Genomic DNA, 13,419 nt, shown 5'->3' with positions numbered 1-13,419 from the left:
AGCCAGTGCCCGGAATGGCTTCCAAAACCAATACACCTCAAAATTACCATCCAAAATTGTTAATCATTACTTAGACACTAATCAACAGATTGTGTTATTAATATCAAATCATTTAAAAAAAAAAAAAAAAGAGTTACTAATGTATTTATCTTAACCTCAGACCTTGTTTGAATAGAGCGAGAGAGGATGTAACATGGCTTTTGATTGGTCATCTAGCATTTAGTGAAGTCCTTATCATTGCAAACATCGACTTGTACCCGAGGAGGGTTCAAGCAAATGCAGTCTCGTTGATACTATTGTATAAGTTTGCGTTTTGGGGTACAAAGTGTCCATGATAAAAAAAACTGGTCAAATTTGAGGAACAAAGTTAACCTCGTGTAAACACTGCTGTAATGCAATGAAAAGGACAAGACTTGTTGTTTAAAGGTCACACAAACATATTGAAGCTGTGTGTGTTTCACACAGAACTTGGGTTATATACCATTTTGTTTAGTAATTTCATTTCAATGGCATAGCCATGATATATTTATTGGAGGTAAAAAGAGGGGCATTGCTCGGGGCGGGTATTGTTTACACCCTTTTAAGGGCACTACGTGTATCTTTTACCCTTAGGGATACTGGACAGTTGGGGCGCCCAGCCCCAACCCTCGTAGCTTTAGATAACGGTTGTTTCATCACTTTTAAGGGCACAGCTATGTATTTTTTTCACTGGGGGCCTCTGGCACTGGACAATTATGGGCACCAGGCCCCTACTCTCCGTAGCTTTGGTGCACCACACTAAATGAACTCGACAAGCAACCGAAATGCTAAAATAATATAGTTTTTTTTTTTTATTGGTTTTTTTTTTTAAATCTTTACTGGATCGAGTGCAGAAGCGTATTATAAACCTGGTTGGAGAAGGGTTAGGAACTACACTGCAACCCCTTTCTCACCGAAGGTCTGTAGCCAGCCTCTGTCTGTTTTACAGATATTTCCATAGTAAATGTTCCACCAGTCTATCCAACCTTGTTCCTCATGTCAGGGTGTTTGAGCGTGAGACCAGGCTTTCTGCTTGTTCCCATCCTTATACTGTGGCTGTGCCGAGATGTAGAACAAAGAGCTACTCCAGTAGTTTTTTTCCCTCGTACTGCATCTCTTTGGAACTCCTTGCCTGGTGCATGTTTCCCTTCACCCTATGATCTTACATCTTTTAAGAGGAATGTCAATGCCTACCTTCAGCTCCACTGAGTTTCTGCATGTCTATGTTTTATGCCCTTACCTAGAGTGGCTTTTAGCCTTGTTTTGGGCGACTTGCATAAATTTTTTTTTAAAAAGTTAAAACAAATACCCAACAAATTTTTGGAGCTTCTGCCTCTTGAAACCAATCAATTTCCGTACAATAAACTTCAGACTTCTTTTCAATTTTGTTAGCAGGCCATCCGTTTAGAAAAGCACGAAAAAAAGGTGCCTTTTCCCAAAACGATTAGCTGCCCGAGTGGGGAACTTACCCACCTCCCAAGCCAAATGGGGCCGACTTTAAAGCCTTAGTCAAGTCTCTTAAAAAGTTGAGGCAAAGAACCCCTTCAGGATGGTAACTTGTCATAATTAAACAATATTAAAATTGCATGACCCAGAAACGTTATTATTAAACAGATTTTGGGGGCCTAATTTTGGTGCATGAATTGTTGACCTATTTTAGTGTGGAGCAACCCTGTGTTGCCGTTTCTATTCCATTATCAACTTTGTAATACAAAGTGACCTAGACCAAACTTCATGAAGTTCAAGCAGAACATACTGCTTGACATTTCTTTTATTAGCAACATTTGAACTGGGCACCAGTAACAACAGTGTAAAATTAATTTGATTTTGGCTGCATGGTATTGTTTCTGTTAAGCTATATCTTGTTTGTGCTTTAGCAAGTTTGTTTGTGATTACAGGCTCTGAAATTGGGCCCCGTACGTAGGTTTGGTGGTCCTTAAAGGCAGTGGACACTATTGGTAACTACTCAAAATAATTATTAGCATAAAACCTTACTTGGTAACGAGTAATGGGGAGAGGTTGATAGTATAAAACATTGTGAGAAACGGCTCCCTGAAGTGACTTTGTTTTCGAGAAAGAAGTAATTTTCCACGAACTTGATTTCGAGACCTCAGAGTTAGATTTTTCTTTCATTATTCTCTCGCGATCGCAAGTTCGACGACCAATCGAGCTCAAATTTTCACAGGTTTGTAATTTTATGCATAATGTTGAGATACACTAAGTAAGAAGACTGGTCTTCGACAGTTACCAAAAGTGTTCATTGTCTTTAAGGAGGCAACCCCAACACGTACTGTGTTTTGGTGCCCATTGGGGTTCAGTGTGTTTTCAAACGTGTTTGCTTACTTCGATTTATATCAAAATAAGCAAAGTATGTGTTTATTGGAGGGTCTTCAACAAAATAAGATACTATTTTCTATGTTTGACAGTATAGGCACTATTTTAGACAAATCTATTTTACGGAGGTTGGGTCCTGTACTCGACTTCACAATACATTAAGATTCATCTAAAAGACGAGTTGGTCAAAATCTCCAGAGTAATTTAATTTCTGAAACCACACTTTGCTTTTAAACTGTTAAAGAGAAATATGCCCTTTTCGAAACCACGGCTTCGGCTTGAGGCTCCGTTCTCTCGTCTGAAGCTGAGCGCTTACACCCAAAAGCACGCGCAATTGTCAAACCAACCGGCGGGGCCAAGCTAGCTTGAGCCGAATCAATAGCCAAATCCAGTCGTTTCGAAAAGGGCCCAAGATTAACAGATCGATCATGTTATCGTAATTACATGAGCGTCCATCGACAAACGTTTTAACGATGGTTTTTAAATCTTTTTTTTCTTCTTCTGATTGTCTGCATGCACGCAGATATTAAAATTTTGCTTCAGAGCTGTATACCAATATTTCAGAAAAAGAAACCCTCAAAATCAGCAAGGAGTTTTTCCCGGATACCGGGTTCATTCAAACTTACAGTCTGTAATAAAGTAACTAATACACATTTCGTGAAATTAAGAGTCAGTTCAGGTAAATAATTGACATAGTTGCTCACGGTCAAAAAATGAATTTTTTTTATACTTTGTGGGTGGAAGGGCCTTGGGGTGCAAGTTAACAAAATTGCATTTTCAATTCCATATATAGCCCGTTGCCATGGTTACGGCTCATTTTGTTTTTTGGCCATTTTAGGCCGATTTTGGGGTCTGAAAAACGGGTTTTTAGCTCATATTTACAACTCCACCCCACCAAAATGCGAAATCATTTCGAAAAACCTTTTATATCATTACAAAGTATCATCCTTGGCCTTCCTTGAGAAAAAAAATTATTGCTTTAAATATCACCCTTGTGCTATTTTTGCATCATGCATTACAGTATGTTTTTAGAACTTGCAAAATCGACATTTTTACCCTATTTTTGGACCCCAAAATGTCAACTTGCCAGGGGTCTCAGAAAACTCTCCTTTCGGCTGTAATTAGGGCAAACACTGGTCTTTCCATATCTGGTGTCAAAAACTTGGGCAATTGTTTCCTGTTGTGACAGTACTGCCTCAAAACTAGACTTTTTTCCCCAAAACGTGAAAAATGCCTTTTTAAGGGTCTTTTCACAAAATATCGATAAACGTGTCCACGTGTAAAAAAAAAGGAAAATTTTTCTTATACTTTGTGGATGGTAGGGACTTGGGGTCCAAATAAACAGCATTTACATTTCAAATCATAATATAACACGTTGCCATGGTAACAGTTTGTTTGTTTTTAGGCCAATTTGGGGGTCTGAAAAACTGTTTTTTAGTTAATATTTACAACTCCACCCCACCAACAAACAAGCATATTTCATAAAACCTTTTCCATCACTACAAATTATCATCCTTGGCTTTACTTGAGACAAAAAATTATTGCTAAAAATTTCACCCTTGTGGTGTTTTAAGATCGTGCATTAGAGTATGTTTTTAGAACTTGCAAAATCAACATTTTTACCACATTTTTTGCCCTCAAAATTTCATTTTTGCAGGGGTCTCAGAATATTTTCCTTTCGGTTTTGATCAGGGCCAAAACTTGTCTTTTTATTTCTTTTAAGACAAACCCGGGCAATTGTATCCTGATGTAACAGAACTGTCTCAAAAATAAACCCTTTTCCCCGAAAACATAGAGAAATGCATTTTGAAATATTTGCTTCATTTTGAATTTAAAACCTTAAGAAGTTAGTAATAATTCCATCAATCTGGCAGCTTGTCATAAGCACTCTGTAGGCTTAGTGCATTACCAAACATTGATCAGGACTTGTTAATGACCTAAATCTTAGAATTTGCCCCGGCCCCGGCCCAATCATATTTCTTGACATTGCATAAAAAAAATACAAAAGTTTTGTGAACAGCGCCTCTTTTTTGAAAGTCACATTTTTTAATTTCCCTTGCACATCAAGAAAGTTTGTACTGTCTTAATTTATTATTGGTCCTCAGAATATTTCCCCTTTGGTTGTGATTGGGCAATCATTATGGTTTGCATGTCTGCTGGGGAGAAACACTTTGGTTTATTGTATCCTATTGTGACACTTCTGCCTCAAACATGGTAATTTTTCCAAAAACAATAAAAATGCATTTTGAAGTTATCCCTTAGTTTGAATTGATAAAAAACAAAAACGAGCATGCTTGTTAAAAAAATATGGCACTGTTTCCATATTCTTAAGGTAACATATACAAAAATTATAACCAAGCTTTGCCACTGAGAGTTCTTGTTTTGTCATGACTACTTTACCTAGTTGTACAGGTATGATTCACATTGCAAGAAGAGAAGTAGTGCGATGAGCATTCTTTACTATTCTTGTCTATACATTTGTACATGGCCTTTTAACAGTCTTCTTGGTCCCCTGCCCGCTACCAAACTAAACATTTTCATCCCTATCAGAACAAAGAGGCTCTAAAAGTGAGCAAGTACTGTGTCCAAATTCAACTGCTTTGGCCTTCTGTAAGCAGTTCCCCCAACCATGGTGGGGTTCCTTTCAATTGTACTGTTGCAAACAATAAAAGAGTTCAGCAGGTAATGTTTGACAATGTTTTTTGTTGATCGTTCTCAGAGACATATATGCTAATTATGAACTAGTAAAATAGTGAATGGAAAAAATAATCAAACTAGCCGAATAAACTTTTGTCACTGCAAATGCATCTTACTTACTTATGTTGAGCAGGTTCAAGTATTTACAACTTCTATCCGTGTTGTTTCATTAAAGGAACACACGTTGCCTTGGGTCGGTCGAGTTGGTCTTTGAAAAGCGTTTGTAAACGTTTATTACAAAATGCATATGATTAGAAAGATATTTTAAAAGTAGAGTATAATGATCCAGACAAGTATCACTCAAAAACATCTTTCTAACCATGCATTTTATAACAAGCGGTTACAAACGCATTTCAAAGACCAACTTGACCGATCCCTGGCAACGTGTTCCTTTTAAATGATATCTTACGCTCGTCATGCAAATCGTTAGTATCATTGTTTTTAATAAGATCTTGGCAAACTTTTCCAACACTTTTAAGCAGGCTTTTTAATTTCCCACATTTGTGTTGGACATGATTGGATGCTCCAAACCATCTGCCCCAAGCACAGAAACTACATTGTTTATGATCTCTATCTCTATGAAAAGTTTTACAATTGGTAGCAGGCAGGGACCAAGGTGAGTAGGCCCTGTATTAAAGACAACTTGTAGAGAATGCTCATCGCACTCTACTTGCAATGGGAATCATACCTGTACAATAGGTAAAGTAGCCAAATCAAGAACTCTCAGTGGCAAAGCATTGGTTATGGTTTTGTTGGATACCATTATGTTTAAATACAAACTTTGTATTCATTACTCAAAGGGCATGGAAACAGTGCCAGATTTTTAACAAGCATGCATTGTTTTGGGAAAACTTACTATACTTAAGGCATGATCAGTCACAACAGGATACAATAAACACAGTGTTTCTACCCAGAAGGCATGAAAATACCAATACAACCGAAAGGGAACACTTTACAAAAAAGAGGCGCTATTCACAAAACATTGTTTTATGCAATGTCAAGATATATGATTGGGGCTGGGCCGGGGCAAATTCTCAAATTAAGGTCATCAATCGTTCCTGATCAATGTTGGGTAATCCACTAAGCCTATAGAGTGCTTAGGAAAAGCTGCAAGATTGATAGAATTATTACTTTTTAATGTTCAAAATTCATGATGAAGAAAAAAAACAATTTAAAATGCATTTTTCTGTCTATTTTTGAGACAGTACTGTTAACATCTGGATACACTTGCCCAAGTTTTTCTACCCGAAAAAAAAGGACAAATTTTGGACCTGATCAAAACTGAAAGGAAAATATTCTGAGACCCCTGAAAAAAATGAAATTTTGAGGCACAAAAATATGGTAAAAATTGTTGATTTTGCAAGTTCTAAAAACATATTCTAATGCATGTTCCAAAAATAACAAAACGGTGAATTTTATAGCAATTTTTTTTGTCCCAAGTAAAGCCAAGGATGATACTTTGTAGTGATGGAAAAAGTTTTATGAAATATTTTTGATTTTGGTGGGGTGGAGTTGTAAATAATAACTAAAAAAAAGTTTTTTCAGACCCCAAAATTGGACTAAAGTGGCCTAAACACAAATGAACGGTTACCATGGCAACGTGTTATATTATGATTTGAAATGTTAATGCTGTTTATTTGGACCCCAAGTCCCTACCATCCACAAAGTATAAGAAAAATATGCCTTTTTTTTACCGTGGACACGTATGTCGATATTATGTGAAAAGACCCTTAAAAAGGCATTTTTCACGTTTTGGGGAAAAAAGTCTAGTTTTGAGGCAGTACTGTCACAACAGGATACAATTGCCCAAGTTTTTGACACCAGATATGGAAAGACCAATGTTTGCCCTAATCACAGCCGAAAGGAGAGTTTTCTGAGACCCCTGGCAAGTTGACATTTTGGGGTCCAAAAATAGGGTAAAAATGTCGATTTTGCAAGTTCAAAAACCATACTGTAATGCATGATGCAAAAATAGCACAAGGGTGATATTTAAAGCAATAATTTTTTTTCTCAAGGAAGGCCAAGGATGATACTTTGTAATGATATAAAAGGTTTTTTGAAATGATTTTGCATTTTGGTGGGGTGGAGTTGTAAATATGAGCTAAAAACCCGTTTTTCAGACCTCAAAATCGGCCTAAAATGGCCTAAAAACAAAATGAGCTGTAACCATGGCAACGGGCTATATATGGAATTAAAAATGCAATTTTGTTTACTTGCACCCCAAGGCCCTTCCACCCACAAAGTCTAAAAAAAATTCATTTTTTGACCGTGAGCAACTATGTCAATTATTTACCTGAACTGACTCTTAATTATTAATCCGTTGGATTGTTCAAGTCAAGAATAACAACATATATTTATACTAAAAAAATGTATTCCATACACAATATAATCATCACAATAATATTCAAAACACAACAATTCAGCCTCTAAAATATAAGAATTATTCAAATAGCCTGTAGACTAAAGACTTTGTTTCAAGCCTGTGATCGTTGTTTGTTCTGCTGATACGATAGTATTAATTGACACCCTGCTTGAGCAATTTGTCCAGATTGGTATTTTCCCTGCAACTTGCCCGAAATGACATAATTCCCCACTATTAGTATTTGTTTACATCGATATACATAATATTATGCACCACTTGGGTATTGACCCATTTGTCTACATTGATATCGTATGCCCAAATTGGATGGGCAACCTGTCCACATTGGTATAAGGCCCAACTTGGGCAACTTGTCTACACTGATATCACAATTATGCCCGAACTTGGGCAACTTGTCCACATTATGCCCGAACTTGGGCAACTTGTCCACATTATGCCCGAACTTGGGCAACTTGTCCACATTATGCCCGAACTTGGGCAACTTGTCCACATTATGCCCGAACTTGGGCAACTTGTCTACATTGACTTGCATACGCCCCAATAGGGCAATTTGTCTACATTGATATACATATGCATGCCGAACTTTGGCAGTTTGTCTACATTGATACACAGTACGCCCCATTTGATATACATTGTGCCGACCTTTGGCAATTTGTCTACATCGATAGAAAGTATGCCCCATAAGGGCAATGTCTACTTTGATATACATTATGCCAAACTTTGGCAATTTGTCTACATCGATCTACAGTAAGGATGCCCCATAAGGGCAAATTAATTGTCTACATTGATATGAAATACAAATACTTACGGGTATTTGTTTATTTATTTATTTTTGCTATTTCGGATGTATTCTCTAACTAAACAAAATGAAACTATTCCGAAGTCAAGTCCATGATGGCGTATCGATAACTTTAAACTTAAATAAAGACTCATTGAATATAATAGCTATTTTTTCTAAGATATGGAGTTGCAATAAATCTATGCGTATATTTCAGAAAGAAAGAAAAACATGTTTTCACAGAAATAAAAAAAACCTATTCTATCTGCTTACATCAAACAAGCTACAAGAATTGTCATGAGCAAACTTCCCGTGACAATGGTTTGCCTAAATGCCATACTTTTTCTAATTGTATAATGATTAAAACAATAGTTCAGATCTCGCGAGACAAAAATTGAAAATACGTTTTGTTCACAAAATTTCTCGTGCATTGACCGCTTGAGCCTAAATTTACAAAGGCTGGTTACTACAATTATGTATTATTATTGGTCACAAGAAGTGCGAAAATTGATCTTTGACGATTGCCAATTTTGTCCATGTGATTGGTGACAACAGAAAAGTGCATGCTAGCTGCACACGACTCGCAGCCAACGCGTGCACATTTCATTAAAGGCAGTGGACACTATTGGTTATTAATCATAATAATTATTAGCATAAAACCTTACTTGGTAACGAGTCATGGGGAGCTGTTGCTAGTATAAAACATTGTGAGAAATGGCTCGTAGTTTTCGAGAAAGAAGTAATTTTCCACAAATTTGATTTCGAGCCTAAGAAATAGATTTCGAAATCAAGCATAATGAAAGCACACAACTTCGTGTGAAAAGGGTGTTTTTTTTCTTTCATAGTTATCTCGCAACTTCAACGACCGATTGAGCTCAAATTTTCACAGGTTTGTTATTTTATGCATATGATGAGATACACCAAGTGAGGAGAATGGTCTTTGACAATAACCATTGATAGTGTCCATTGCCTTTTAAGTGGCGACCAATGCAAGAGGTCTATAAAAGCAAACATGAAAGAAAGTATTAACAATGCATATCGAAGCACTGTTCGGGCCTTGTTGTCAATGTCGAGCCTTCTAGGAATATGGTTCACTTTCGATAAATATGACGGATAAAATCTAATACCAATGGCCAATACAAAGTCTAAACTAAGTGCACTAGTTTGTCAAATGTTCGTGTCTTAAAACCAGCATTGTTTACCACTAACCATTGTCTTTCATAACTCGTATTAAAAACACAATTAAAGTGTTAACAATACATACCGACTCACCCTCGGGCCTGGTTTGTTGCCATTATCGAACCTTCTGTGAATATGGTTCTATGATAGGCTACCCCAATGCAAAATGGAGGATATTTCCCACTCTCCGATTTAGGAGCGTAAATATAATGAATGAAGGATGATGGCGTGGTGTGGCGATTTATTTCAAAAGCGAGAAAGTTTAATGTCGATTCCTGCCCGAATAAATCTGTTCTAATCCTCTATTCCACTTTACCAGTGAGTACTAACTTTTCCCCCATTGACCCCCAATCCAACTCAAATCCTAGTATCGCCTGTATCTCCATTTGGGACACTTTGATGAACTCTTTCGCCTTCATCACTGATTCGGAGAGCGCTTTCCGATCTGAATCCCACATATTTTGACCACCTTGCAAATAGGTCTCTATATGAACACACGCCATGATTGTCGCCACGAGCTGGAAAATCTGATCAAGGACGCCCTCAATGTCCAAAGCAACTCCATGCGATACCAACTCTATAACAACATATTTTCAAAAATAAAAAAAAAGTATTTAGTGCACAGAATGATTTGTGAAAGCATTATCTATTCAAAACTGTCTATTCATAAATCTTCTGTCTTGTACAATACCTGTATTCATATCCGTTTATTCATGGCCTAATTTCATAAAAAGGCCCTCCAGCAGGAAATTATGGCCTAGCAGTTTTCGGTTTATAAAAAAATGAGCATCACGTGATAAGGTGCTTTGGCTGCTAAAACCCTGTTCTGATATGTTAAAAGGTTGTTGTGCAGGCAAAAAGGGTAACATAATTTGTTTGTTGGGTGTTTGTTTGTTTGTTTTTATTTTTGGCAAAGTTTTAACATTTATTTTTAAAAATGTGATGATGGTTTGGTTGTTTTCACATATTTTGCCAAAAGCGCACAGCATTGCATATAAAAAGACCTGCTTATATTCTTTTCAGTGCTCTCTTTGAAAAAATGAACGTGACCACCTTTATCATTTTGTCATTATTTTCACATTTAAAATGGAGTCTACTTTGTTTGATGAAAGGCACTGATTTAGAGCAATTTAAAAAAATTATCACCATAGTCCAGTTTGTCTTTGATGAGTCTGGGCGAGTCAATGTCTTGAACTTCGAGTATTGTATCAAAATCAGGAGAGAATATCCAAGAACCGTCCTGGGACAATCAAAGAGTAAAAAAAAAACACCAGATCAAACATTAAAACAGTGGACACTAAGCAGTGGACACTATTGGTGATTGTCAAAGGCCAGTCTTCTCACATGGTGTATCTCACCATACGCATAAAGTAACAACCCTGTGTAATTTCTAGCTCAATTGGTCGTCGAAGTTGCGAGGTAATAATGAAAGAAAAAACATGCTTGATTTCGAGACCTCAAAATCTAATTCTGAGGCCTCTGACTCAAATTCGTGAAAATTACTTCTTTCTCGAAAACTACGTTACTTCAGAGGTAGCCGTTTCTCACAATGTTTTATACAATCAACCTCTCCCCATTACTCGTTACCAAGTAAGGTTTTATGCTAATAGTTAATTTGAGTAATTACCAATAGTGTCCACACCGCCTTTAAGTATAGGTGACATGATTGAGTTTTAATCACATTTACTGAAGCATAAAAACATCCATAGTGTGATGATTTCATTTAGATCAGGGGCCAGTTTCATGGCTCACAGTTCCGCAGAGTCCTGTTCCAACGGCCCATTAAAATGTGTGCCCACAGAAATGAAACTTGGCCAAGACCATTTACAAGGTTTTAAAATGTGAATGCAGCTATATAGTTAAAACTACTCAATGATGTAGCTGCATTCACAATTTTGTTTTATTAAAGGAGTGCACAGGTAGAATTCCATAGCGTACCTGTCCTTGAATGAAAAGTAGATGTTCTGTCCCCATAGGGAAGAGGTCCATGGGTTCTGGCAAGCGAACCTCCTTCTGGTAAGCAACTATTTGCTCAAACTCTGTTCACATTAGAAAATATAATTAACAAAACAAAATGAACGGTTGCAATTGCCACTTTAAACTCCATAATTCTCTTATTAATTCATACACAAATGTCGGAGTGTCCCCCAAAAATCTTTTTTTTTTGTAATGCAACAGCTACAGCAGCACTGCAGCAGCAGCAACACATTTATTGTTAAAGACAAAGTACTGCAGACCAAAACAAGTTGATATCCGGAAATACAATGATTTAAACTTTCCCCTTAAGAATTCTTCAAAATAAATATTTGGGTCTGAGAAAAAAGCATAGTAGACAGCTTCCCTCCAACCCCTCCTATTTTGCTAACTTCATCACAAGTGCAAGTTATCAAAATAATCATCTCGGTAAATCAAGGAGCATGGGAAAACATTAAAAATGTGTTGCACCGCCGTTCAAGCCATATTTGTCTTCAATCTGGCAATGTGTGCCAAGTTTTTAATAAGAACAAAATTGTTATTTACCGTCATCATATTCCTGTTGTATTTGGAGAGCTAATGGTATGGTTGGAACGTGGTGTCGTCTTGCTGTCTTCACTGGTTGGTCCTTTTGTCTTTCAATTTCAATCTTACATCTTCGCACAATCAAATCCGACAATTATGAGCCTATGGTGCAATACTGCAATAGCGTATTATATTTTTTCTAGGGGGGGGGGGGGGGGTCACAGACATTGTTCGTTTGTGTGTGTTTATAAAGCCTGACCTATATTACAAATAGCTTAGCTGAGGACTGGGTTATTATTATTATTATTATTATTATTATCATTACTGACAAATTCATTTATTGGAACGAAAAACTCGCAATCATCGCATGTTGCATAATCTCATTCACAAAACAAGAATTTACATGGCAGGAATGCAATAATCCATCTCTTTTTGAAAATCTCTGAGACTAGCCGGCTGTTATAGTCTCAACATTTTCAGAAAATTTTAATTTGCATATGATACCGAGACGTGGGCCTGTGTCTCCAGCATACAGCAACCTCAAATCCTGCATTTTGTTATAGTTAAATTGTTGAGCCATACTTTCTTTATCTATAACATCTCCTTTACTTTGGAACGAATACTCACGTTTCCGCCCATTCAACAGCTTGCTGTAAGGAATCCAGTTCATCCACATTGGAGAAGTCTGTTTGAAATCAAAACCATGGTTCATGATAATGGGAATTTAACAGTACTTCCAGCCACTTCAAGCTGTATAAACATATAGGATGCTCCCGCAAAGATAAAGGATAAAGGCTGGCACTTTCTCATAGCCCCTACTTTGGGCACAATGATTTCGATGGTTTAACGTGTAGTGCCATAAGCTTTATCTTCCCTTGTGTCCCTAGCCTTTAGTCAAGGCGCACGCGGCACACCGGATAGCACGCACAACCCCAAAAATGTAACGCACGAAAAAAGACTATCACCGCGAGCGGCGAAGCCGCGAAGCGCTTTACCAACTCGTTTTGGGGCCTTATGTTTTTCTTCACATTTGCCAACGATTTGGGTGGGAGAAAATGTAACGAATTTGCATCGAACGTTCTTGTGACGTCATGCAAGTAATTGTGGCTTCTTATTGGGCAGCAACTCACCACGCTAATGCATTATGCATTACATTTTCTCCCACCAAAATCGTTGGCAAATGTAAAGAAAAACATAAGGCCCCAAAACGAGTTGGTAAAGGCGCTTCGCCGCTCGCGGCGATAGTCTATTTTCGTGCGATACATTTTTGGGGTTGTGCGTGCTATCCGGTGTGCCGCGGTGTGTAGTTTTGTCAGCTTGCACATTCAGTTCGTCTGCATGATACACATGCATCCCCACGTGTGAAATGAATGCAAAGTCAACGGGACATCTCGCAGCATCTGGTCAGCGGGTATCTGGCGTTATTATTCATGAGCAAGTGTGATGATGTTCAGGCTACATATGTGCTGTTTACACTGCCATGTGAACGTTTGTTGCAGGTCATTTAATGACAGAGGCCAATGTAAAAAAAAAA

The 13,419-nt window shown here is 37.4% G+C and overlaps 1 protein-coding gene across 1 annotated transcript in view; it reads right to left on the bottom strand.

The window, feature by feature from the left end:
• Nucleotides 1-7,375: 7,375 nt before the first annotated feature.
• Nucleotides 7,376-13,419, bottom strand: part of LOC139937410 (protein mono-ADP-ribosyltransferase PARP4-like) — a 38,176-nt gene continuing 32,132 nt past the window's right edge. Inside the window, exons 26-30 of the mRNA XM_071932544.1 lie at nt 12,513-12,570; nt 11,907-12,016; nt 11,325-11,425; nt 10,533-10,626; nt 7,376-9,963 (exon numbers count right to left, since the gene is read on the bottom strand). Of these exons, the coding sequence (XP_071788645.1) occupies nt 9,689-9,963; nt 10,533-10,626; nt 11,325-11,425; nt 11,907-12,016; nt 12,513-12,570 (638 nt within the window). The 3' untranslated portion in view covers nt 7,376-9,688. The remainder of the gene's footprint in view (nt 9,964-10,532; nt 10,627-11,324; nt 11,426-11,906; nt 12,017-12,512; nt 12,571-13,419) is intronic.

This window comes from Asterias amurensis, chromosome 5, assembly GCF_032118995.1.
Source record: "Asterias amurensis chromosome 5, ASM3211899v1".
Lineage (NCBI taxonomy): Eukaryota > Metazoa > Echinodermata > Asteroidea > Forcipulatida > Asteriidae > Asterias > Asterias amurensis.
Note: the sequence above shows the minus strand (reverse complement) of the source record. Positions and strands in the feature narration are given on the sequence as shown.